The sequence below is a fragment of the Fusarium fujikuroi genome, chromosome FFUJ_chr04, assembly GCF_900079805.1.
Source record: "Fusarium fujikuroi IMI 58289 draft genome, chromosome FFUJ_chr04".
NCBI lineage: Eukaryota > Fungi > Ascomycota > Sordariomycetes > Hypocreales > Nectriaceae > Fusarium > Fusarium fujikuroi.
This window is the reverse complement of record NC_036625.1, coordinates 2,648,884-2,674,456: the sequence shown is the minus strand read 5'-3', so window position 1 is coordinate 2,674,456 and position 25,573 is coordinate 2,648,884. Positions and strand designations below refer to the sequence as shown.

The 25,573-nt window shown below is 48.3% G+C and overlaps 12 protein-coding genes; 6 read left to right on the top strand and 6 right to left on the bottom strand.

Moving 5' to 3' along the window:
• Positions 1-233: 233 nt before the first annotated feature.
• Positions 234-2,088, top strand: FFUJ_14630 (related to transporter protein; the record flags this gene model as incomplete). XM_023576586.1 has 8 exons in its annotated part: positions 234-463; positions 538-590; positions 646-863; positions 915-1,235; positions 1,285-1,409; positions 1,461-1,761; positions 1,811-1,910; positions 1,964-2,088. The coding sequence occupies 8 exons, from the start codon at positions 234-236 to the stop codon at positions 2,086-2,088; spliced, it is 1,473 nt and encodes a 490-aa protein (XP_023429740.1).
• Positions 2,089-2,610: 522 nt separating this feature from the next.
• Positions 2,611-4,689, top strand: FFUJ_14629 (uncharacterized protein; the record flags this gene model as incomplete). Its single annotated transcript, XM_023576585.1, has 1 exon — positions 2,611-4,689. One exon carries the CDS (start codon positions 2,611-2,613, stop codon positions 4,687-4,689), a length of 2,079 nt encoding a protein of 692 aa, XP_023429739.1.
• Positions 4,690-4,847: 158 nt separating this feature from the next.
• On the top strand, positions 4,848-5,287 carry FFUJ_14628 (uncharacterized protein; the record flags this gene model as incomplete). XM_023576583.1 has 2 exons in its annotated part: positions 4,848-5,068; positions 5,119-5,287. The coding sequence occupies 2 exons, from the start codon at positions 4,848-4,850 to the stop codon at positions 5,285-5,287; spliced, it is 390 nt and encodes a 129-aa protein (XP_023429738.1).
• Positions 5,288-5,442: 155 nt separating this feature from the next.
• Positions 5,443-6,420, bottom strand: FFUJ_14627 (related to light induced alcohol dehydrogenase Bli-4; the record flags this gene model as incomplete). Its single annotated transcript, XM_023576582.1, has 1 exon — positions 5,443-6,420. The coding sequence occupies one exon, from the start codon at positions 6,418-6,420 to the stop codon at positions 5,443-5,445; it is 978 nt and encodes a 325-aa protein (XP_023429737.1).
• Positions 6,421-6,727: 307 nt separating this feature from the next.
• On the bottom strand, positions 6,728-7,530 carry FFUJ_14626 (uncharacterized protein; the record flags this gene model as incomplete). XM_023576581.1 has 2 exons in its annotated part: positions 6,728-7,365; positions 7,419-7,530. 2 exons carry the CDS (start codon positions 7,528-7,530, stop codon positions 6,728-6,730), a joined length of 750 nt encoding a protein of 249 aa, XP_023429736.1.
• Positions 7,531-8,600: 1,070 nt separating this feature from the next.
• FFUJ_14625 (uncharacterized protein) lies at positions 8,601-9,058 on the top strand (the record flags this gene model as incomplete). XM_023576580.1 has 2 exons in its annotated part: positions 8,601-8,853; positions 8,901-9,058. The coding sequence occupies 2 exons, from the start codon at positions 8,601-8,603 to the stop codon at positions 9,056-9,058; spliced, it is 411 nt and encodes a 136-aa protein (XP_023429943.1).
• Positions 9,059-10,340: 1,282 nt separating this feature from the next.
• On the bottom strand, positions 10,341-14,968 carry FFUJ_14624 (uncharacterized protein; the record flags this gene model as incomplete). XM_023576579.1 has 4 exons in its annotated part: positions 10,341-13,760; positions 13,802-14,373; positions 14,424-14,809; positions 14,859-14,968. The coding sequence occupies 4 exons, from the start codon at positions 14,966-14,968 to the stop codon at positions 10,341-10,343; spliced, it is 4,488 nt and encodes a 1,495-aa protein (XP_023429942.1).
• Positions 14,969-15,469: 501 nt separating this feature from the next.
• Positions 15,470-16,638, bottom strand: FFUJ_14623 (uncharacterized protein; the record flags this gene model as incomplete). XM_023576578.1 has 5 exons in its annotated part: positions 15,470-15,522; positions 15,571-15,726; positions 15,773-16,017; positions 16,165-16,297; positions 16,347-16,638. The coding sequence occupies 5 exons, from the start codon at positions 16,636-16,638 to the stop codon at positions 15,470-15,472; spliced, it is 879 nt and encodes a 292-aa protein (XP_023429941.1).
• A 1,352-nt stretch (positions 16,639-17,990) lies between these two features.
• On the bottom strand, positions 17,991-19,406 carry FFUJ_14622 (uncharacterized protein; the record flags this gene model as incomplete). The annotated part of the gene is made up of 1 exon (XM_023576577.1): positions 17,991-19,406. One exon carries the CDS (start codon positions 19,404-19,406, stop codon positions 17,991-17,993), a length of 1,416 nt encoding a protein of 471 aa, XP_023429735.1.
• Positions 19,407-20,367: 961 nt separating this feature from the next.
• On the bottom strand, positions 20,368-22,086 carry FFUJ_14621 (probable maltose permease; the record flags this gene model as incomplete). XM_023576576.1 has 3 exons in its annotated part: positions 20,368-20,871; positions 20,932-20,996; positions 21,048-22,086. The coding sequence occupies 3 exons, from the start codon at positions 22,084-22,086 to the stop codon at positions 20,368-20,370; spliced, it is 1,608 nt and encodes a 535-aa protein (XP_023429734.1).
• Positions 22,087-22,627: 541 nt separating this feature from the next.
• Positions 22,628-23,236, top strand: FFUJ_14620 (probable glucosamine-phosphate N-acetyltransferase; the record flags this gene model as incomplete). XM_023576575.1 has 2 exons in its annotated part: positions 22,628-22,923; positions 22,987-23,236. The coding sequence occupies 2 exons, from the start codon at positions 22,628-22,630 to the stop codon at positions 23,234-23,236; spliced, it is 546 nt and encodes a 181-aa protein (XP_023429733.1).
• A 437-nt stretch (positions 23,237-23,673) lies between these two features.
• On the top strand, positions 23,674-25,359 carry FFUJ_14619 (related to dehydrogenases and related proteins; the record flags this gene model as incomplete). XM_023576574.1 has 2 exons in its annotated part: positions 23,674-24,335; positions 24,390-25,359. The coding sequence occupies 2 exons, from the start codon at positions 23,674-23,676 to the stop codon at positions 25,357-25,359; spliced, it is 1,632 nt and encodes a 543-aa protein (XP_023429732.1).
• Between the last annotated feature and the right edge of the window lie 214 nt (positions 25,360-25,573).

Here is a 25,573-nt window from a genome sequence, read left to right as displayed (position 1 = left end):
TTCGCCTAAATCCATAGTGCGATCAGAGATGGAATTGTTTCCATCCTCGATGAAACTCTGCCTTTGGATTGTGAACTAGGGGAAATAGATCCATAGTGGAAAATAATAGTTGATCTTTCTTGACTAAGGTGTTGCACTCTATCGGGCAATTTCGTGTCCATCACCAGTCATGTTTATATAACTGCCAGATTATTCCCTAGCCATGATAAGCAAAAGACAAAGCTTGCGGTAAAATGGCCCATCAAATTGATACCCACAGTCACAGTGACGCTGAAGTCGCGACAAAGCCTAGCCTCGACGCCAAAACCAGTCCCGTGTTGGACACAGAAGCCATCGACCATGGTCCTGACCCCAATGCACAGTCCGGTTCTAAATGGCGTCGCATTGCTGGTTTCTTTTGGGACTCTATTGACGGAGATCCCAAATACCGTGCATATGTCAGACGTTTAGATCTGATCTTCTTGTAAGTAGTGCCGCGGCTTCTTTCTCGTCCCGCACTGCATTGCATTAGCGAGACGTCTAGCTAACGGCGCCTAGTCCAACGGTTTTGCTTGGCTACTTTATCAAGTATTTGGACCAGACCAATTACAGTGAGTTCTTGAGCTAAGTATTTTGGATTTATAGGTCTTCGCTAACGCTCTTGAGGCAACGCCTTTGTCAGCGGGATGCAAGAAGATCTCGAACTTTACGGCAATGAACGGAACTGGCTTGGCACATGGTTTAGTCTCGGCATCATGGTTGGTACTATCCCAGCTCAGATGCTGCAGCTAAGCCATATCCGCCCTTCCATCTTGATTCCAACTTGTGAGCTATGCTGGTCGGCTTTGGTCATTGGCATGGGCTTCACCCACAGCATCAAAGTGGTAAGATATTAGTTCCAATCTTCCAAGTTTTACTGGCTGATATACCAAAAGATGTACGCTTTGCGTTTCTTCACAGGCCTGTTTGAGTCATGCGCTTTTCCTGGATACATCGCCATGCTTGGCAGCTGGTATGGCCCCAATGAGCTGACAAAGCGCCTGGCCATTCTTCTCGAGGTTGAGTCTATCGCTAGTATGTTCAGCGGATATCTTCAAGCTGGTTTATACAGTAGTATGAACGGGCGTCATGGCCTCGCTGGTTGGAGATGGCTGTTCATCATGGACGGAGTAATCTCAGTTCCCGTGGCCATCTGGGGTCTTTTTGGACTGCCTGATCACCCACAAAACACGAGAGCCTTCTACTGGACAAAAGAAGTGAGTCAATCTTCGAGGAAATCTGACGAGTAAACTTACCATATCTCAGCATATCAAGTATGGCCAGGAGCGGATTGCCAAGTTTGGCGTCAGAGAGCAGGTCAAACTGAACTGGGCTGAGATCAAGCGAATCTACTTGGGATGGAGGATTTGGATGTTTGTCATCCCATACACGTAAGTCCAAATCCCACCGATTTCCATACCGCAGTGGCTTATACCTCGCAGCATGGTCGCTGCTTGCCACACAGCTACAAGCTACTTCAACCTCTGGCTCAAGGCAGAGGGATACAGCGTGCAAAAGATCAACTACCTACCGACTGGTGGGAATGCGCTCGCCATCGTTGTAACTGTTGCCTGGGGCATGATTGCGGACCGAACCAAGCAGTACTACTGGCTGATTGCGTCCCTTACGCTTCTGATGATTGTAGCCAATATTCTTCTTTCGGTCTGGGATATTCCCAAGTCCGCTCTCATGTTCGCTTACTACATCTCCTACGCCGGCTCAGCATGTACTCCTGTCCTGATTGTAAGTGACACTGTATTATTCTCAGGGTCACAGCTAATGCATGAAACAGAGTTGGACATATGGGTTGAACGCCGCTGATACCAACACGAGGCAGCTTTTGGTCGCAACAGCTAATCTTGTGTCTTATGCCTGGGTCCTCTGGGTGCCGTGTAAGTTTTCACATGACGCGTATAATATGTAGATGAGAGCTAATTTAGGACAGTGGTCCTATTTCCGACATACGATGCCCCAAAGTACAAGTATGGTTACCAGATTTTGATCCTGTTTGGCGGAATCGCCATTTTGAGCATCACGGCGATGAAGTATCTGTATGGCCGGAAGAAGTAGTGTTAGGGTTTAGAAAAGTGGTGGATAATTCACTGTAGGCAAAATAAGGCGAGTTCAACTTAAAATCGACGTAGTTACAAATTCCTGGAGTAGAATAAGACACCAAGAGTCGCGGAGAGTAACAAGCATGCTGAACTGGAGTCGAAGAACAGAGCTTTGTATGTAGAGAGGCACGGTGCAGGAACAAATAATGAAGACAGTCAAATTCATCATATTCCGAGATCGGCGGCTTCAGGAAGACTTCATGGCATTACTAGACCGTTCAATTCACTGTTACTATGTTATCTAGACGGTGTTACCTCTTATGGTTGATAACAAACGACGTCTATCATAGACCCATGGAGGCAATGGCATGTATATGGTATAAAATGACGTGCTTTGCCGATGTGGATACTAGGAATCGAAAACAATTTCAATCGCGTTTATAAGCCTTGTCTTGATCCCGTTCATGCAGTACTTGACACATTTTGGGGTGTCAAGCATTCTAAGCCACGCCCATACACCAAGATCAAGTCACAAGATATGGAGGACTTGTGTTCGGTCGAGCGAGCCGGAGTCGCGTTAGGTCAAAAGACGCTATTCACCACCCGCAATGATGAGAAAGTTTTCTTATCTAAAGGCTACATCCCTCTACTGGTGAACCTCACCATTGAAGACAAAGCAGCAAAAGGCTTGCGGAAGCACAAAGGTGGCAATACGAGAGAGGATGCAGTCTACGTCTCTGCACTCGAAGCCGTACGAGACAATCGGTTCTTACTCCTCACCGGCCAAAGTGGCTCGGGCAAGACGACCTTTGCAGAATACCTGATATTTGGCCATACCACCGGTGTCTTTGAGAAAGACAGAGACGCAATACCCCGCAATGAAAGCGGCGAAAGACGGAAGGAGATATTGAGTGGGCTGAGAACGTTGCCATTGCTCGTCACAGTCGCCAACACGCAAGACCTTGCAGATGTTGACGACAATTTACTTGCAATTCTTGAATCTTGGGACAGTAGAGAAAAAGAACGAGCATATGACGAACTGCTTCTTATACTGGATGGCACCGAAAAAGCAGGATCGCAAGGGATGAAGCACATCACATCTATAGCCAACGCTATTACTCCAAGACCGCACGTCAGGCTGCTCGTACTGGGTAGAGACGAGGAAACTCAAGACTGGACTCTGCCAGTAGGCTTTGCGAAGCTCCAAATACTACCGCTACTTACGACTCAAAGATATGAGCTTGCTCGAAAACTGAATCTGGATACAGATTATGGTTCTGGAAACGGTGCTTCACGACCAGCTGTTTTTACCTTGTCCCTAGCGGCAGGGCATGTCGGGGATACCGGAGAATGTGCCTTGGATGCTTGGCTAACGGTTTTAAACCCCGAAGCACTTCAAGATCTTCTACATGGTGCGCTGGACGAATGGGAACATCAGCGGCACGGCCAGCTTAATTCTCTGACAAAGACGACACAGAAATGGCCATTCGTTTTGTGCACTGCAGTTCAAGAGCTTTTAGTGGCTGCGCAGCTACAGACAGCATCCTTTCAGGAGATACTGGATGTCTTTGACCAAGATGCTAAATCGGCAATACCCATTATTCGAAGTCTTCTGAATCGGTTTGCAAAGGGAGAAAAGCAGGAGAAGCTGATCTGCGAACTTCTAAACCGGCATGAGTATGACCTCGATGAGGAACAGGCTCAATATGCTGCACTTGTCGCCTCCGAATTCATAGACCTCAACAATACGCCCTTGGTCACCCAAGCCATCGCGCGCCTACTTAAGGTGGTCGAGATTGGAACCCTCCCCTTATCCTATCGGGTTATGGCCGGTCGCTATCTCTCACTATTTGGAGATCCGCGCGATCTGACAGAGTTGGTCGCAGTCACAGAAGGAACAAGCCTTTTTGGATCGTCCAATCATCCTAACTCCAGGCCTGTTCACAGGCTTCATATTGGCCCCTTCAAAATCGGCGCGTTTCCAGTCGTGAACCAAGACTATGGAGAGTTTGTGCAGCAAACTGGTCGTACTTGGCTCAGCCAAGATGGCTATGATCCCTATTCGCGGAACACACCAGCGACAGATCTCACATGGCATGACGCCAGAGAATACTGCCAATGGGTTACTCAAAAATGGAGGAAAGAAGGTAAAATAGGTCCCAACCAAACTGTGCGACTACCTTCAGAACCCCAGTGGGAGAGAGCATCAAGGGGAGATCAGCGCGAGCCTCAGGCAGGACAGAACGTTTACCCATGGGGAACCAATTTCGCAACGAGTCTATCAAACTGCGAAGAACTAGCACTAAACAACAAATGCACCGTCGGTCTATTTCCCCAGTCCCGCTCACCGTTTGGCTGCTACGACATGACAGGACAAGTATGGGAATGGTGCACAACCTTATGGGGAAAAGATATGGCGACGCCAACGTACATGTACCCATGGGAAATCTCAGATGGCCGTGAGGATTTAGATGCGGACGGTTCAGTCAGGAGAGTTCTGCGAGGAGGGTGCTTTTCGAGTGGTCGAGCCAAGGCGACGTGCACTTATCGCGGGAGTCTTGAGCCGACAGGGTTTTGGCGGGGTAATGGGTTCCGCATTGTGGTTGTTTCTGAATAAAACAGATAGCGCTAGAGAGGAAGTATGAGTCAGGTCGCGGTGTAATAATCCATGGGTCTGATGACACCATCGCCTTGATCCCCACCTACCTAGAAGGATAAATAGTCTGCACTAGTCACACGCAGGACATATCCCTGTATCAACACATAGCTGAAATCATGCCGATACTTAACGACGTTCAGTTGTCGAGCCCCAAGGACCTAGTGTCTCTTGCCAGAGGTGACGAGCCAATCTATGTCATTCTCACCAGTTCCAACGATGAGGAAACCGGTGCACCGTGGTGCTCCGATGTTCGAGCTGCATTACCATTCCTGGAAGAGACCTTCGGCAAGCCGGACGGGCCCAAGGCTGTTTATGAGAGCGTCGGTCCCCGGCCTGGGTGGGTGATCAATATAGTCAGTTAGACAGTGTTGGCTGACGATTCTACAGGTGGAAGAAATCGGATAACCCGCACAAGCTCACATGGAACATATCGGCTATTCCGACTGTTATTAGGTTCGAACTTCGCGATGGAAGGATAGAGGAGACGGATAGGCTGGTGGAGGCCGAGGTTTATGAAGAGGGAAGATTGCAGAACTTCGTATTAAAGTCTGTATAGACCATTAGCAACGGGACACATAGGATGAGTTAGGTAAATGTATGAGTTGTAATTGTCATTGGAAATATCCTCCTGTCAATCTATACCATTATCTATCCGTGAACCGTACCCTGTTGATCATACGCCCGATCTTGATAAGTAGGAATCTCGTTGACTTATACAAATTGTTTTGTCTGTTGGTCACACCAATCCCAGAAGTCCGCTGCAATTCCACTATCACCGTCCTCTTTCATCTTCAAGCTCTGGACAAGATCCTTCCTCGGGCTCGGGTGCCATCTTCCCCAAGGGATGCCATACCTACCACCATCCTCAAGCTTAACATCTGTGCTGACCCCAGCCCAGAGTTCTGAATAAGCTCCTCGCTTCGGTGGATGCAGAAAGACTTTGTTCGGTACTCTGAGATGCCACGGCACGCGGTCCCAGATATTGGTTGACAGGTTTCCAGGGTTCTGGCAAATGCAGATAATACCATCTGAACGCACACGCCGGTCAAATTCAGAGGCGAGAAACCAGTTTGCTGTTTTGGAAATGGTATAGTTGTGTGTTGGGTCTTTGGATTGTTTGCCGGGAGTAAGCTCGGCCAGCGAAATGCCTCCAGGAGGGGCCATCATGTCCATTACACCTGAGCCTGTGAAGATGACTCGAGTCGAAGGACCAGGGTTCCTGCGAGCTGTCTGCTTCAAGACGGGGAGCAGGAGCTTTGTGAGAAGGAATGGTGCCAAGCAGTTTATTCCCATTTGTGGCTCATATCCTTGGGCAGTAACTTCGTGTGATGGTGCAGCGCTAATACCCGCGTTGTTCCACAAGACGTCGAGACGCGTCTCCTGCGCAAGAAAGGCAGAGGCACAGGCTGCCACGGAGGCAAGATCGTTAAGATCGATGTGAAGTGTCTTGAGACTGCCAGTGCTCTCTGGGTATGCGGTTTTGATGGTGTCGATAGTCTTTTGTGCTTTGGTGGCGGACCGGGCGGGAAGATAGACTGTGCCTCCTTTGGAGTACAGCATATGGACTAGCTCTAGGCCGACGCCATTAGTTCCCCCCGTCACCATGAAGACTCTGTCTTCTAGTGAAGGAACATTATCCTCGGTAAAAGTAGGCTTGGGTGGGAATAGTTGCGTCCAGGCAGCTTGCATGATGATAAGTCAAGAGTGACAGAACGTCGGGTACAAGTAAAATGATGCTGGGAATGTGTCTTCTACAATAATTTAGGAAAAGGAAGAAATACCTTTATTCTTTTTATATATCAATATGTTTCAGCTTATCCATCCAATGTTGTCATTTCCTTCATAGAGTCTGACACCCTGGTCATTCCGACTGTCAGATTGAAGCAGCCGAGAGAAATTGTGGTCAGAATACATTTTCCTGCAACAGCGCTCTTTCGCAACTACCAGATAATCGAAAAGAACATAAAATTAGTTTGAAAGATAGGAAATCAATCGTTCAGCTTTGCAGAGACGCCAGAGTTAATGGCCTTTCTCCCCGCTGAGACCTCCAGAAGTTAGTCGTCTGAAGTATCCCACTATCCATCAAAAACCACCACCGCTTCGCAAAGCTTTCGCCAACCTCCCATCCCATCGGGTCCCATGGTACAATCCCCCATACCTTCAAGCTTCCATACTGCATATCACGCGCAAATTCTTCTTCGTTAATAATAGAGAGAGACTTGAGGAGTTTGTCCCGCAATGATGCCCAGGGCAGCATGTCTAGGTATGACAGGTGAGGGACGCTCTTCTGTAATTGAGTAGGCGCTATGTTAGATGGAAGACTGTCTGCCAAGGCTCTAATGTTGAAGCCTGGTATCCGCTGGCAGTCTAGGTCGAGACGCTGGGCTATGACGGCTAGAGCGGTGGCGGCGGTCAGGTCGGTCAGGATGAGGTAATGACTGTCCATTGTGGGTTGCTCCGATGTGTATTGGGTATGAAATAGGCTTGCATCGAACACTTCTGTGACAGCCATGCTTGAGCCCTCGGTAGATGATTGCCCAGGACTGGAACCTGCATCTCTTCTCACAAGGGCTCCCGCGTCCTCATTAACCTCATACTGTGCCACTTGCTTCTGTTTACCGGCAAGTCGTGAGCCTGGAACAAATCAGTCTAGCCATTTCGCGTAGGCGCGTTGTCGTACTACATACGCCTGGCTCTTTGGGACAGCCTGTTCTGGATCCGCTTTCGCTGGGCAGGGTCCGGTACAGCAGTCCAATCATCTTCAGTGGATTTCACAAATGGCTCCCAGTTGGGCTTCATGATGGATAAATCGCTTGGGTCTGGGCAGAGTTGAGAGAACGCTAATGTGGAAGAAAAAGCTGACGAATTCGGTTGGGAAAAGATGACAGAGCGCTGCTGATATTGTCAACTTTCTGACAGTCAGACTTGTCAGACTGCATAACCGAGATGAGTAGTCCAATCACAAGCCGGACTAGCCCATATAGAGTTAGACCAACTATTCTGATACTGGTCAGCCACCAAGTACTGCCTGGCTACAGTTATACGATGACATTTCCACGCACAGGCCTAAGGAAACATCAATTGATATATGTCTATTTCTTCACGTACCTTGGAGCCCCCAACCATCAATTAGCTGGTATCCGTGATACCTACCCAGTATGGCTTTTTTAAGCATCTAAATTGTAATGAAACGACGTGGCAGAAGCTCGTTTCCTCCATATTTTGGGCATAAATGGAAGTCTGCTGTAGGAAATCCTATTACTTTTGAACCGGAGCTGAGATACTCCAGGCGCCTGGGTCAACCTGCAACACCAATAAAACCGCTAGAGGGGGCATAGTTTAAATATCTCTAATCTTTTTATGAGCCTGCTCCTTAAAGGTATTTCGTAGTAAAAGGCGGCAAGTTATACTTCTCAATATCTAAAGTTTTGAAACCACCTGATCTCTGTATCCCTAGTCTTCTTTCTCCTCTTGATATCTACGCGCTAACGCTTGAATCAATACCGAAACTTAACTCTCTTGACTTGCTTAAACCTGACGGTCCCTCCATCATTAAGCAAGCAAGAGTGCCTTGTTCATCTCGGGTCCGATGATAGCAGCCTGCCACTGTCAATCTTACGAGAGTCCTATCTGCCACTGCTGCACAGTCGCATAGCAGCAATTCACAGTGGTATGGCAGCCCCACCGCGGATAGACACTGGCAACTCGGCTTTTCTCATTTCATTCCCTTCCGGCTGCCTCCAAAACCGCTTCCTTCCCTTCAATCAACATTATTCTCTCGCTTCCTTTCTGCATAGCACGCGGTCCCGGACACAATCAACCTCGAAACCTACCTTACTTCTCAAGCAACAACAGACCATCACCTCAAGATGGCTACTGACTCTACTAAGAACGCTGATGTTCCCAAGGAACAGTCGATTCCCGACAAGAAGAATGCTCCTGAAACTGCCGAGCACTCATCTGCAGAGCTTAACAAGAACACCACCGACATGACAACCAGTGTCAACAAGGACGACAAAACCGTTGATGTGAAGAAGAGTCGGCGCAAAGTATTGGATGAGCATTACAGCAAGCTCGCCAACACCACTCCGGAGGAATTCCTCACCAAGAACCCTCATCCCAGTAAGTAGACACGTCCCCACTCGCGAGACTTTGCTAACCGTTACAAGAGGATGTTTCCACTTCCATGATGCTTTCATCCGAGGCCCACCAGCAAATGACTAAAGTAGAGGATGATGATATGGCGTACCTGGAGCACTACTACGACAATGGAAAGCTGTCAGAATACGACCTCTTGGAGTTGGGGGCCAGGGAAATGTATCTGTAGGAGCAAGAGCCATCGAGGGTTCATGGGCTTTGAGAGGCTGACTAAATGGGATCTGAATGCTGAAGATGGTCTCAGCTTTCGCGAGAGCATGCTACAGTACTTTGGCTGCACGATGACTTCGTAAGCTAGGCCCGACCATGCAAACGAGGTTGAAAGACGTCAAGGACCTCTCTCTAGTGGAATAGCATCAAGTCAGAGAAGTTCAGACAATAGACAATTTGTAATGAACAAACCACTAAGGCAGTCTCCTATTCATTGTTTTATGAGTATTTCGAAGTAGTGTTCAGTCGTGTCGCGTTCGGTAACATGGAAACCAGGCTTAGGTGTAATTGCTTATCTACAATATGAGTTCGTAAACTCTGTTGAGCATAGTTACAATTACACTCCCAATCTTCAAGTGCTGTCTGTAAATTGCATCGATGAGACTCCTGGAATGATAGTGTTCAATGCACTTGGCTGAAGTGTTCTTCATTACTATTGCTTATGTGCAGAGCTTATTCTTCATGTCATTCAAGACATGACTTCGTGTTTTTCTCGGCACCTTCATTGCGTTCTAGAGCCTTGTAAATAACTCACACTTGTCTTGATTTACACATGGAGTTGACTTTGCCTGGTCCGACCATATCCCGAATGATCATATCACTCAGCTTCTCCAGCCTTTACGTCGACCGTATTCTCTAGCACTCTATTACCTCTGACAGGAGCATGAAACTCTTAAATTGGTCTTACACCGCGATAAAATCGACCTGCGAACTGTCTCCTCTTGCACAAGGTTGCTACCGCTTTTCACCGTTTTCTCTTCCCCGAGTTCGTGCAAAGCTGTCATTATGTCTTATTCTGTCCTTTGACAAACGGATGACCGCGCGGTTATCATTTCAGGCTTCAGTCTTGGAACTTATAAGTCGTACGTACCCCTACCGAGAGGATCGATTTGTAAGTCTTGAACGCCTGGCTGGAGCTGTCTGGAGCTGGCTGATGAGTCCATAATACTTGCGTCTATATGCACAGAGAGGGTTTTGACTATTGAGATATGTTTCTTGACGTCACATCTAGCGATCATGAACTGAGTTATATCCATGGTATTCGTGGGCTTTGTCAAACCTGTTGGACCCTGAACGCGGTATGACTTTCGTCACCATACTCGTTATAAGACAGTGTGGCAGAACTCATTTTCCTCTTTAATCTTCGGCACAGGCTGTAGGATGTTTTCGTATGTCTCATTACCTCCGAAACTGGGCCAGACCCTTCAGGCGCCAGTGTATCAGAGACAGCAATAAAATGGCTATGGGGGGCATAACCTTCGGATTAGCTCTGACAGTATAACCTTCTCCCTATCTTCTTGAACATGCTTGCAAAAAGCATTTTGGAGTGAAAAGGCAGCGCGTATATACTTCCCAAAGTCTTCAGTTTTAAGACCTAGTCTTTTATTCCCCTCTTCTACATGCACCTCCTCCTCGTCTTCATCTTCCTCTTCTTTATCCTCTTCTTTGTCCCCTTCTTCATCCTCATCATCGTCGTGATCGTCGTGATCCTTATCATTCTCATCCTCTTCTTCTTCCTTATCCTCATCCATTTTCTCTACGTCCTCTTTATCTTTACGCTCTCCTGGCTCGTACAAATCTGCTGCGAAATCAACCATCTGTTGGCTAATTTTGGCACCCTTTTCAACTAGCATTCTAACTATATCACCGCGACCGCGCTTAATTGCACCGTATAGTGGACTCTCACCTGTTTGGACCGGCGCATTGATGTCGAAATTTTCCGCCTCAAGAAGCCTGCCAACGCATTCGGTATTTCCACTGTACGCTGCATGCCATAAGGGAGTGTGATGACATCGATCTTCAGCATTGACATCCGCCCCAGATCCCATCAGGATCTCCACCATCTCTAATCTGTTATGCATACATGCACAATGAAGAGCGGTGAATTTAGCACAGTCCCTGGCGTTAACATTTGCACCCAAATGGAGAAGAATCTTCGCAAGTCCGGTTTTAGAATGTTCAGCAGCCCAGTGTAAGGTTGTGGAATCGTAATAAGACCCAAAAGGCTCATTCGCATCGGCTCCACACTCAATGATCTTAGAAAGTGTTTTCAATTTCCCGCTGAATGCTGCCAGATGAAATGCAGTCCCGCCGTACTGATCTTTCTCGTGTATGCTTGGAAGGAGAGTGCCGATAACACGCGTGTTGCCTTCTTGAGCTGCCAAGTGAATAGGCATCCTACCGAAGTTGTCCGTAGCAAATTGATCCGCACGGTGCCTAGGATGGGAGATCAACTTGTTAATTATGCGACCTGTCATTTTGGCAGCGGCGCAGTGTAAAGGTGTTATCCCATCAACCCCTGCTATTTTCGTATTCGCCCCTTTTTCGACAAGTGTGCGAACGGCACGGTGGTTGGCGTTCCACAAGGAATAATGTAGTGGCGTCCAACCTCGGATATCAGGGGCATCGAGATCAGCCCCCCTGGCAAGCAAGCTGTCTATCCAGTAGGGCGCTTCATCATCATTCCAAGCTGCAGCATAGTGAAGCGGGGTCCATCCGAGGATATCCTGAGCTCTAACGTATTTCTGCAGTTTGTCTGTTATGTCTTCAATAGCCACTCGCGTTTCAATAGGCTTGAGAGGTCGGTGACGCATCCTTTTCCTTTCTCGTTTGTCAAACTCATGATCAAATTGATTTTGGGCAGTCATGTCGTGTAACCGTGTGAAGCCGCAGTTGATGATCTCCCTTTGCTCTCCATCATTGCAGGGAGAACCCTTGGCCCGCCGCTGTCGTTCATATAACGTTCCAAGATCATTTCGGATCTGCTGGTAGGTGCGGCTGTTGAGTCGGAGTGACAAGCTCTCGTAGATTGACTCTGTCACATAAAATTGATCCTCCCCACTTTCTGGCACCTTAGGCAATAGTTTCAAGGTTCGCATGTACTCAACCGCTATCGCAACCGTTCTTCTGAAGGCGAAACTATCCTCGCGAAACTGACTTGAGAGATCCAATAAAGCGATGTAGGACTCATAAGCTGCTTCCCAGTTTAATGCCTTTTCATGCTGTAGCGCTTGGCCAAGCACTGCTTCAATGACACAATCCAACTCCCCAAGCCGTGCATAAGCATGCAGCGGAGGTATAAGGGTGATAAAAGCCTGGTTCAAGTCCATGAGACCTGAGCTTCTGATTGATCCTACTAGTCTAGCAAGACTAGTGCCACGAAACCGGATGTTGTTCCATTCGCCCGGTATGACTGTTCCCACCACCTCCATCTCTGAATGTTGATCGATCGGGGCTTTCATTTGTGAAGCAGCGGCCCAGACAAAGGCATGGAATATGTGCCTAGCGAAAAGTTGCTCCAAGGTGTCGTTCGATTCTATATAGAAAAATATGGCCCGGCCGAGGGTTGAAGGGGCCGAGATCTCATCAGAACTGTCATCGTCATCATCGCCGTCATCATCGTCCTCGTCATCTAGTTCATCGGAATCACTACTATTCGCCTGCTCGCGCTCTTCCTCTTTTTCTGAGGACTCAGTAAGCGGTGGCATGTAGTAACCCTCACGAAACTTCGTGCCAACGATTCTCCATGTCTCATCATACTGTTCTTTGATCTCACTCTCTTCGATCTCCAGGGGTTTCGGTGCGTCTGCTGGTAGCCACCATTCAAAAGCCTGTTTCAGAGACTCTGTATGCTCTCCCAGAAGTACCAGGCCGCCCCTGGTCTGGGAGCTTCTTTTACGATACCATTCGTCATCGTCATCTATCTCTTCTTCCTTGGAGGTAGTTGAAGCTAGCTCTCGCTCTCTGTCTATCGAGGCAAGCCACAAGGACAAGACTGCGTCCAATTCATCTACACGGGCCTTCCACTGCCCTTTCTGATGACTTAGGTGTAGAGAAATGGGAAAACCTTTAGGATCTTCGTCTTTCGCCCGTACATCGATTTGAATTGTCCAAGACCAAGTTCGTGGCTCGGCAGTTTCCCGCGGACAGAGAGTATTCATTGTGACTTCAATGGCCTCAGCAAGAGAGTTTGCTTCTTTTGAAGCTGGTCCACGCCATCCAGCTAGGTGCGCTAGATGTTTTCGTATGTCCAAGATCTCTTGAGCTTCATTGTCTTGGCGCTCCACCGAGAGCCCCCCTGGTTTAGGATTATTGCTTTGAGCTGGTGCTCCCATGTCCCCATTGGATGAAAGTAAAGACACAGCGCTACCGTCAGTGATTTGGGACACCTGGTCTTCCTTCAGTACCACTTTCCAGGTCCTTCCTTGGGATAGACCAAAGTCAAACCTGTGCTCTTCATCCACTGGCCCACTATCGGGGCCTAGCTTTGGGTCTCCCAGGGCCAGAGCAAGCCCATCAAGCTCGAACTTGTCCCTCAACTTGAAGTATTCTATAGGTGCAATGAAACCTACACGGACAAGGGCTCGAAGAATAGTCATAATTATGACTGCAATGAGTTGGCCCACTGACGCTGACCAATGCATGGCCCTTAGGCCGATGAACTGAATTATGAATCCGGCTAGACAAATTGCTGTTGCAATAACAGTAAGATTAAAAGCTGGGCCTGACTCCGAATCAGAAGATGATATTTCATTTTCTGTTTCTTCGGATTGGCTGGAGGTTGAGTCCGCATTGTTGACTGCTGATGATTCGGGGTCTCGTCCACGATTGGATTTGGTAGTCGAGTCTCTTTGTGAAGTAACAATGACTTGTGGACATCGCTGGGGATATAGAGCAATGATCCAAAGACCTGATCACTAACAATCTGCTTCTGTTGGAGCCAGATCATCCTCATCTCGCGACCTTGAGCTGGTTCGTATCTCTCCTCCGTGGTACTGCGGTCGACAACATGGGCACAGAGCAGCATCCCCAAAATGAGGACTAACGTACCACCTGCTGCAAAAGGGAAGCCATACCCAAGAACTTCTTTGTCGTCCTTCTTGAACTTTAAAGTCGGATAGTAGGTGATAGAACCAAAGTAGACCAGCACACCAAGTTGAAGAAGAATGCCGAAGATTGCAACCATGTATAAATGACCTCGGCCGACTTTATGATAGCGGTTTAGACTAATATTTGGGGCATGCGTTGTAGTGTTCCTTAGGACAATCAGCTCGTATGCCAAAGATGGCTCAGCTTGAGCTTCTGATGTTCGACTTTCGAGGAGTATCGGTGTTGGTACTTCCACGTCCCTGCTTTTTCGCCGTGATCTGAAGGCATCCCAAAGGTATCTCTTACCACCTTCAGAGCTATGACTACTTATTTCAGAGGGCTGGGGCTCTGTGTGACTCCCTTTGTATAAGGCAATTACGTTGAAGATATTTACTTTCCGTTCACCTAAGTCCTCGTCAAGTTTTGGTTGAAACATAGCGGACAGGGAAACATACACTGTTTCTGCACCAGTTTCTGATCGATAGCTTCACTGAGCGTCAGGAATCTAATGCGTTTGATCACCCCATCACCTTTCGGAGGTGCAAGACAGATGAATTCCGTGACAGGTGCTTTGCCCTGACATCTTACCACATCCCTCTCGTTCCAGAGCTCACAGGTTTCTTGGGATGTCGATGACATGAGTTCCATCTCTGCAGCTGACAGGTTCTCTCTGGACCTGCCTATAATAGCCTTAAGCCAAGCCGGTCCATCAACCCGGATGGCACTAACGATCGTTGTAATAATACCGAGGGGTGCTACCGCTAAGATGATACAGTCGGCCCAGCCCATGGACTGGCTTAGGAATTGCATCGTGACTCGCTCTCCAAACAGTGCAAGTAATCTATCAAGCATCAGCAGGAAATGATAAAGCAGTGGATATAAGAGCATACGGGGCAAGGTCAGAGAACAGGTTGTTGCTGAAGTCGTCCCCAGAATCTGCCCAAGTTGGCACTGGGAGCAATGCAAGGAGCAAAAAGAGGCGGTACCCGAAATGCAGCATGTTTACAGGATGCGCAGACTGGAAATGGTGCAATAGAAGTAGCTGAAGAGTGAAAGCGTGGCCGTTTACGAACGATTTCCAAGTGGTCGATAAAAATAAAGCCTATACCTAAGCCTCAAACTAGCATAGCTTTATGAGTAGCTAAGAGGAGGGAAGTTTAGGATCTTGTGTGCTGACAATGTGAAATTATTATTCTCCTGGTGACTATCCTTGCTTTTCCCATTTGTGTAACAACCAACAAAAGCTGAATGTAGAATGTGTGAATGATAAGCGTGACTATCAAATCAGATTGTTTATTCTTCACTTCCCCGCCCTAGGACCCAATCAACTACGGCACGTACGGCCGAAAGCAAGCATGATTTTCAAGACCCCTGTCCAATATTGAGGCCAGCTACCGCGGATGCCGGAATGCAAGTCTTGGCAGTACGTAACCATAATTAGCCTTTATCTGAGCCGTTTGACTAATCGTGAAGGCATTGATACCGCCTTATGCTCCCCAGCTCAAACTGTATCTTTGAACTCCGCAAATAGTTGGGGCAGAAATGTTGCCAAGTCTATCAGTGATGAGTGATTGCAACAATTGAAGAGGATCGAAGACTTACGTGACATCTCAACAGCACAATGAACGCCCAGATCATGACCTTGGGTATCTCCAAAGACGTCAAGGAAGAATCGAGATCGCAACTCTCGCTGCCCATCATCCTTGCGGCGGATTTGATGCATGAGGTAGGAGTTACCAGTGACGTTAGTAGTGTGACCTAGAAAAGATCAGCTGAAGAAATAGAACCTGGCGGGTTCACGTACCACTGCCAGTGATATGCGCAGTAACAATAGTCTCTATGCCTTGCGATGCAAAGGCGCTAATGTTGAAGCCGATAGATGCAGGGCCCACGAAGTTAACTGTCAGTTTAGTGGCAAAATTACCGATAAACTCATATATCCAAGAGTATGATCCGATGTAACGTTCGGGTAAGGTCTTGTTACTCCAGTCAATTGCGTTCGGCATTCGGTAAGCATATTGACGAGCGACTGGATTCCAAAGTTTATATCTGCATATGTGTTAGTCCTGATTAAAGCATAGTTAGTGCAAGGAAGAAACCATGCCTCTGAGGGTCAACCAGGTGCCACCCAAACCACCAATCATACATATCTCCCGTGACTGCCAATAGTTGGCACCTATGCTATTACAGTCATACTTTACCGTACCATTGCCCATATCAGTACGAATGGCTATCATCAGTTTGTTATCGTCGCTCACAGCCCAGCCGTTTTCCAACTGCAAGTATCCGGGCTGGGTCAAATAATGCGGCGCCTCTTGAGGGCTGAAAACTAGTGAACAAGTCAGCAGGGACACATACTTGATCCGCGGGCAGCATACCAAGCTTGCTGGCATGGGGACTTTCAGTGATTCCCTTTTGCACTTCATCCGAGATTTGCTTCACAGCAGGTTTCCAGTATTTGACAAACGGCCGAGACCAGTCTTCATCCTTGTAGCCGAGATAGTATAGCGACGTATTAGACTGGTAAGGCGCTACATTGACGGACGTCGAGTTCTCGGACAAGGTGTTGAGTGGAACAGGCGAGTAATGTTTTCCTTCGGGAGGATTAGCCGCGACCTGTGCAAGGCAGGGCGATGCAAAGGCGAGAATTGGGACAAGCTGGAACTTCATTGCTCTGGTGAGAGATGCCTTAGAAAAGCCTGATCGACAGTAGTTCTTTTGTGATGGTACTCGGATTTCAAGAGGATACGTAGGAGAGGAGGCTTTGTATACACCAGAGCTTCCGGTCATAGCACAACAGTGATTTGAACCCACCTGTGAGTGAATCACAATAATCAACACGCCTCACTTGGCTCGTTCCCGATTACTCAGCGGTTGAACAGCACAGTCCGCGGAGATACCCACTGAAGTGTTCGAGTCAGGCAGGTCGCTTCACTTGGGCCCTTGAGATCCACAGAGGAGAGTTCGTACCCATGCGAAAACTGCTATAAAAAGACAACTTTCTCCAGTATGGGAAACGACTACCGAGATATCTCACCTAGAAAGAATAGCAGAGCGGTCAAATCTCCACTATGCCACATACCCGAGGATGACTGCCGATTCCCTATCTCCTCAGAGGACCAAACGCTTATGGGGACCGTGAGACTTACGTCACCTGTTAAGATGGATGAATCGGATCCTTTACAAATAACCGGTCCTTTAATAAACTGATAACTCGGCTAGAGATAATAGAACTAGAAATTTCCCTATATAGATAAGGGGACTTTGCGAGAGGTATATTTTTGGAGTCCTACTGCGTGTGCCCTTAGTAATTTGAAGTCAAGCTAGTTATTGGGGGTAAGAAGCCAACCCAAAGCCCTGCAATTCGGTCATTTAGCAGGTAGATTGAATCCTTGCTATAGCTGTTTCGACCATATCACCGGCGGAAATATTTCTGGTTCTTCTCGGATTAACCATAAATATCGCTGGTGCACCATAGTATCTGCTTCCCTCTACTCTGCGAGAGTTAGCAAATGGTACAAGCTCTGTCCTGGAGATGCTTCATCCGCGGACCAAACACCTTGATGAAAGCTGTTTCATCTGCCAAACTCCCAAGACTATTTCCTAAATTGCCTACAGACATAAATAGTGTCGGAATTCCCTCATTTACGTGCGCCTTCATGCCCCTACAATCGTCCTAGTAGATACTCGCTGCGGGCCCGCACAATGCTTCCCATGCTCGCTTTACATCCTCCGGCATTTCATCCACGCGCGATCCGTCGCAGATAACGAGGGAATATCCTTAGCGGTCCATTTTGATAACTGTTGAGCCTCAAGCTTGTGGCCTTGAGCGTGGTGAAGATCTAGAATCTCACGCCAGTGCGAGTAAGAGAGTTGACTTTAGGGACCACGGAGTTACTTCGCAACGGCCCTAGTGAACCAAGATTTGACGAATAAACTCGCCGGATCTGATGAGAAGACTAATTATATGGTTAAATTATGTACATAGTAAAGGAACACAACACAGATAGTATGTGGGTATGCTAATTAACTTCCTCGAATGTCACAGCGTCGAGGTTGGCGCCGACATTGGCACAGTTAAATCCAAAAGTAATGCTAACATAGTCATACTGAGACAGCATCTCCTCCGTAAACGTGCAAGTTGTATCCACTGAAACCCAATTGTTCACAGCGCCGCTAGGACTGCCCATTACATTTGAGCCCGGAACACGATCGTAGTTGTTTGGGTCTCCAAGGGTACATTCAAGCGCGAGGGTATTGCATCCGTCGCCACTTACGCTATTGGTGTAGTAGTCGACGCGTATGGAGCCAGAGAGGCGGTAAGAGGCTGCTTTGAGATCATTTGTGTCGACCTTTTGGTAGAAATAGTTCCAGTAGGCCTGTCCGCCATCGATTTCATATTCTAGTCGTCCAGAAGCGGGGCCTTCGAAGGGATTGTTGGTGTCGCGGTCAATGGTCTCAGAGCGAGTTGATAGCCAGGGCTCAGTAGTATCGAGATCGAAGCTGCTGTTGATGATAACAGGTGTTGGGTCTGCATCGGCTACGGTGATCGTGGTAGCAGTCTCGGTGGCGATCGCTGAGCTCTCGGTGGAGGTAGCCTCGGTAGTCGCTTGAGTGGTAGTAATTCCCATACTGGTCTCACTGCTGGTCGCAACAGTGGTAGTGTCGGTGTTTGGGATTACAGCAGCAGGCGTGAGCTCAACAGAGTCAAGGTAGGCACCGGAATTAGCACATGCGAACCCAAACACAACGCTGATGTCGTCATCTCCAGCCAGCATCTCATCGGTGAAGGTACACGTCGTTTCTATCTGGGACCAGTCACTGGCGGAATTCTCAGCAGTTGCCCGCATCAGCGAACCTGGCACGATGACCGAGTTATCTCCAGATCCGGTGAAGCAAGCAGCGATGATGCGACTGCAGCCGTCGCCGTTCTGGCTATACGTATCAACGCGGGTATAGCCTTGGAGTTCATATGGTCCCGCCTTGAGTGCTTGCTTATTGATCTTTTGGACAATAAGGTTAGCGTACTGGCTGCCTTGGACGTTGCCAAACTGGACTTTACCAGAGGCTGGGCTCTGGTAGCCGCTGCCAAGAGTCAAGGCATCCCCGCGTTCCGTCTGCAACTGCCACGGGGCAGTCGTACCACCGTCAAAGTCAGCGTTGGTGAGGAGAGGCTCGTCAACTGCTGTGGTTGTGGGAGCACTCTCGGCAACAGTCGTCGACGCTTCGGTGCTGAGAGCCTCCGTGGTCGTTGTCTCACTCTGAGTTACGGTCTCGCTCTCAGTAACTGCAGTGCTGGTCTCGACATAAGTGGAAGATCCAACAGTTTCGGTGGCAGAGGTAGTGATGGCCTTGGTAAGCGACGGCTTACAGGGGCTTGCATTGGCCACGGAAGCCAAGGCTGTGAAAGCAGCCAGAATCAACTTGTTTGAAACCATCTTGCGATGATTTCGATGAACAAAATAAACGAGTGTGGGGGGTAAATAGAAATGAGCGAATGGACCAAAAGCGAATCCAAGACAGGAGCGCAAATTGGGGACGTTCACCCTTTTATTCTGTATTTTAAAATGACGATGGGGGTCTAGACTCAATAGTTTGACCAAATGGCCCACCAAGACAGACTTCAGCCGCACTTAAGCATATTTTACAGCGTCGCTACTGAATCGATTGCGGTAGCGCCCCAATAGTCTCGAAAATTCGCGACCGCCAAGACCCATAGTGTGCTTGCTTAGTTTCACGAGGGGCTTTCTCACTTGACTAGAGACTATGTATATAAGTCGAGAAAAAGAAGAATTACAACGGAGTTCGAATATTACTCAGAACATAGGCACTACGTCATTTGTTAAGTTACTCGATAAGATGCTGATGGCTCACAGTTAGAGGGTATACAGCGGAGTATTGGATCGAAGCAGCAGTCTGGTGATTACAGTGGCCTTGGTACCTCGGGTCTTATTGCTGAAGCATGGCCCTATGAGGCTTCGCCTAGCGCTCGATGGCGTGCAGATTATAGCGCGCTAGTGCCGATAACCTTTGCATCTCAGGTGAAAGCAGGCAAGGATCGAACAACGATACCACGATCTGCGACCCGGAGATTCGGTCGACTTAATTGCTTGTCTTGACATGTTAGGTCACAGCGACACATGGATAGGTATTGCTTACTGTTTAACCCTACTACCAAACAAATCTTCTTGTAACAGGCAAGTTCCAATATAAAGCTACTAACTACGAAAACTTTATCACAATCAGTCAGTATTTTACCAAGCATGAGTTTAAATACAGATAATTATGCGGTGCGCCATTCATAAGAATTTGGACAAATGCTAACTTGGGACAAATAGTTAAACCTTGGTAACTGTATACGATGGCTACAAGACTTAGACAATATGAAGCTATGTCGCTCTATCCGTCCCTACTCATAACATGGTCCACTCCGTTAAGTAGATCGAACTTCTTGAACTGTCTTGCAGGAATGCGCCTCTGGAAAAGAATGTCCAGCTCCTCAAACGTACGACCGTGACTCTCTGGAAGTCGGAAGTAGCACCAAACAAGACATACAAGACTAATTCCACCAAAGAGGAAAGCCGTCTTACTACCCCAATTGGCCTCATCAGTATTGAGCATTAAAGGCATGACGATTGTGAACACGACGGAGGCGGCAGCCTGCACTGCCGTGGCCACAGCAATGGTCTTTTCTCTGAGACGGGTGGCTGAGATCTCGGAGATGATAACAAAACAGATGGGACCGACAGTCATTTGATACACGAAAGTCCAGATGTCCATCAGCGTGGCAGTAGCCCATATAGCACCAGTGGTGCTTGAGATACTGAGGAAGCCGATGATGAATAGGAGAGTCGTCATGACCATCATACCCGCATTATAGATCGTGCGTCGACCAAGTTTGAACTATGTAATTCATGAGCTGATGGGAAGGATTATGGGGATAGGAACAGCGATGATACGTACCCAGTTCAGTAGGAACCACGAGAGAACCGTGCCAGTAAAGCCCAAAGCGGTGTTACCAACACCCACTAGAGTACCAAGTCAGCATGTCTGTAGTTTTCGGTTTTCGAAACACGTACTGTTAAAAGCATCAGAGGGATTCAGGCCGGCCTTTTGGAAAAAGTATGTTGCATATCCAATAAGCGGATTGCCACCAATGACCTGGATCAGGTAGACCATAACCGAGATCTCGGTGCGAACCAAATTCGCACTCTTGAAGCACTCCAACCACGATGTGGACGACTCGATTTCTTGCTCCAGAAGATCTGTCTGTTCGATTCCCACAAGAGCCTTGTCGATATCGGGTCTGTTGGTGGGTGAGGACAGGCCCATGAGCGCGGCGCGTGCTGCCTCACGTCGGCCTTTGCGAACCAGCCAGTACGGACTTTCAGGGGCAAAGGGTAGACCAGCGAGAAGGATCGTTGGCCAGACCCACTGGATCGCAAAAGGGATCTTGTACGCCCACTCGTCCATACGGGTCTCTACACCAGCCGCGCAGCCTTGGGCGATAAATTGACCGATCACAAAAGCCATGTTGATGGAAGTGGTGAGGAAACCTCTCAGAGCCAGCGGACACACTTCTGATGCATACGTTGGTGCAATGACAACATAGAATCCATAAGCCAAGCCGCCGAGAATCTCGCCCGCACAGAGCATGCCAATGCTCGTGGAGAAGAACTGCACAAACACCAAGGCAATGGACCAGACGCAGCAGATAGCCAATGTCTTCTTTCGACCAAACATCTCGAGAGGATAACTACTGGCAAGTGCTCCAAGAACCTGGCCAATTGGATTCCCCATTCCCAGAGCTGTCTGCCAAGGCGCAGAAATTTCATAGCCGTCGCCGCCATGAACCCGCTCACCATATTTTGTTTGGAATGCGGGGAGGGCATAGAAAGAAGTGATAATCTGGGCATCAAAGCCGGCCATTATAACGGCAATGCCGAAGAAAAGAGCCCAAAAGACGGCCCATGGATACTGGCGAACGGCCTCACGGAAGCCAAGGTTGTGCTCTTCGACGGTGAGGTCGCGGGTGGCATCGATCTCAAGGAGCTCAGATCTTTTCAGGTCTGCCACGTCATGGTTATCTCTATTGGCTTCTTTGTCTGGGGTTGCCATTTTAAAGATGTAGTATAATGGAGATAGTGGGGGAGTCTGGCAGCGGCACGAGGAAGTGGTCCGCCTATGATGGCGAAGCACGGTGTTTAAGTATCGATTGAAGATCAGGACACCAGTAGATATCTAGCTTGTTTAGTCTTATCACCGGTTCTGCGGGGACCAGTCTAAGAACATTGATATCAGTAGGACCCCGTAGGCATACGTGCGCACGCGATAGCATCTCCTTTCCCTATCGATAAAATGTAACACGCCAATGCAACGTTTCTTGGCCCCTTACGATAAGTAGTCAATAGCTGCAGAAGGATCGCACTAAAATGCGGGGAAAGATAGCGGACAGGGTTTGCCGGCATTCGCACCGACCGTTTGCCGGCTATTGTGCCTGGACCCGGTTAGCTGGGCCTTGTTAAGATATCATCCATAAATGTGCAAGACTCCTTCGCGTTCATTGATACTCCCTATCGTGACGCTAATCGGCAGAATAAAACAACACAGCTCACCTAATCGACCCCTCTTACACTACAGCCTCCAGGTACTACACAAGATGGTTGCAATCGGCTCTCTCTCCGGCCCTCTATTCTCACCAGACCTGATTGGAACTGATGTTGTAACATCATTCCCTGAAGGTTACACTATTCGACCTTTAGAGCGAGGGGATTATGCAAAGGGATTCCTTGACTGCCTGGGAGTACTGTCTGATGTAGGGGACGTGTCTCAGGATCGCTTCGAGGAGAGGTTCGATTGGATGAAATCAAAAGGCCAAGGGGTGCATCACCACGTGGTTATTGAGCATGAGAACCGAGTTGTCGGAACCGGTACCATTATCGTAGAGAGAAAGTTGTAAGTATTCTAATTGGTTAAGAAGGTGTCTGCACTGTGTTAATGCTAACCTCGTTTCGGCAGTATTCACGATCTTGGACTAATTGGACATATTGAGGAAATTGCGATCAGGAAAGAGTTCCAAGGAAAAGGCCTTGGTCTGAAGTTACTGGCCAGTCTGTCGTCTATTGCAAAGAATGTCGGATGCTACAAGACGACTCTGGGGACCAGTCCGGACAACGAACCGTTCTATGTCAAATGTGGCTACAACAGGTCGGGCAACATCATGAACCAGTACTTCGAAGAGCCCAAGGATCCGTATTATCGGGGATAAGCCCGAGAAACCATCATTGTCAATAGTATAGTCGTAGCTACTCTGAAACGATATTGATGCTGATCTTGACTCAAACGAACTAGCCACCGGCCTTTTCCCGATGTTTGCCGGTTCGCCGATTTATCGTCCCACCGACATGAGGTTAATCGCTTGCAAATTGATAAGAGCCTATTGGGCCATGATTAGTTTCTAAAACGTTGCATTCTCCATATCTGCAAATCATTAGTGCGGGGAAAGCTGTTATCTAGTGCATGAGTGGATGGAGCGTAGATGCAATGTAGCAAGCTACCAGAGCCGCGTAGCCGTAGTTGCGTATTAATAAGTGAACCCTTGCTAACGAAGCATCTTGACATGATTAAAGATAGCTTCAGTCAGTGCTAAAGCCATTATCTGCAACCAGAACTTTCTTGCTATCAGTCTGCTAGTTCACGCTCACCATGGCACCCCATGCTGAACAGGATGAGTCCGCCCATAGCATCACTCGCCTCCCGCCACCAGAACGTCCCGCCTTTTCTGCCTCACCTCCACGTCTACTAATCATCGGTGCTGGGAACCGTGGCAAAGCTTATGCCGAGGCTGTCAAAAGTTCGAGTAATGGCATAATCGTGGGCGTCGTAGAGCCTATCGCGCAGAAGAGACGGCACCTGGGTCGCAAATACATCTGGGGTACACGGGAACCAACTCCCGGGGAGGAGTTCCGCGACTGGCCAGAGTTTGTTCGATGGGAGCTAAGCCGGCGGCAAGCAGTCGCTTCTGGGTCTACAGATGTCCCTGAGGGTGTCGATGCAGTCTTCATTTGCGTCCAAGATGGTATGCATAAGGATGTTGTCCTTGGCCTTGCGCCACTGAAACTACACATTATGTGCGAGAAGCCTCTAGCCCCCAATCTGGAAGATTGTATGGCTATCTATAAGAGCCTAATGCCTGATGCCTCCGGATCCTCAGAAAAGCTGTTCGCTATCGGCCATGTCCTTCGCTACAGTCCTCACAACGTGATGATGAGGAAGCTTTTGCTTGAGGACAAGGTCATCGGAGACATCATGGCTGTTAATCACACGGAGCCAGTGGGCTGGTATCACTTTACACACAGTTACGTCAGGTAAGTTGTTGACTGATAGATTTGAACAAGCCATAAGGGCTAACTGCAAGCTAGAGGGAACTGGCGCAATGAAAAGGCGGCAGCTCCATCACTCCTTGCCAAGTCGTGCCACGACATAGACATCCTCTACTGGATTTTGGCGGCCCCGCCTCCCGGCTCTAACAAGCCAACGCATGTTCCCAAAGACATAAGCTCTTCTGGATCCCTCCAATATTTCAGAAAGGAGAGAAAGCCTGTCGAAGCTGGAAACGCCACCAATTGCTTGTCATGTGCCTATGAGCCATCGTGCCAGTTTTCGGCCAAGCGGATTTACACAGGAGCTGATCTCAAGAGTCAGCAACAAGAGCACTTTTGCACCGTCGTCGCGCCGGAAATTGAAGACTGCATTCCAAATGGTGGGCCAGAAGCAGCTAAGCAGGCGATTATCTCAAAACTTGCGGAAGATTACTCAGAAGACACCCCGGCAGATGAGGTTAGCAAGAGAAATACCTTTGGGCGCTGTGTGTACGAATGTGACAACGATGTCTGCGACAACCAAGTTGTAACACTTTCTTGGGACGCTGACCCGATCGCAGCCCCGGGCGAGACACCTCTGCAGGCTCTTAGTGGCAGAGGTAGTAAGACAGCTACATTGCATATGGTTGCCTTCACAGAAAAGATCTGTACCCGGTTCACGCACATTTACGGTGTCCACGGAGAGATGTACGCCGACAGTTCCTCAATTACAGTAACAGACTTCAGGACGTGCAAGAAGACTGTTCACTACCCACACATTCCCGAGGGTGGTGGCCATGGTGATGGAGACGAAGGATTGACAAGGCAGTTCGTGCTGGCCGTTGACCGGGTAAAGAACCATGGTGAGAAGGTGTCAACGGCTCAGCGAGAGTACATTAAGTGCAATTTGAGGGATGTTATTATGAGTCATAGTATGGTATTCGCTGCTGAGGAGGCAAGGAAGGGAAAGAAAGTCATAGATTTTCCTGAGTGGTTTGAGAAGGAGGTCATGATAAAGCTAGGCGCGTAAATAATTCGAGTATAGCCGTGGGGCGAGGGCAATCCGTATCTCGTTCCTCTATCCTCTGTGACTTCCTGACATTGTCGAGATGTGCAGTCGTGCTATGTTGAAGTTTGAACGCATCATCATGGTTTCAGCATATCAAGGAGATCTAACATGAAGTAAAGAAAGGGTATCGCTTGTGCTCTATCGATGACGTAGCAAAGTTGCCATTGCTTCCTCT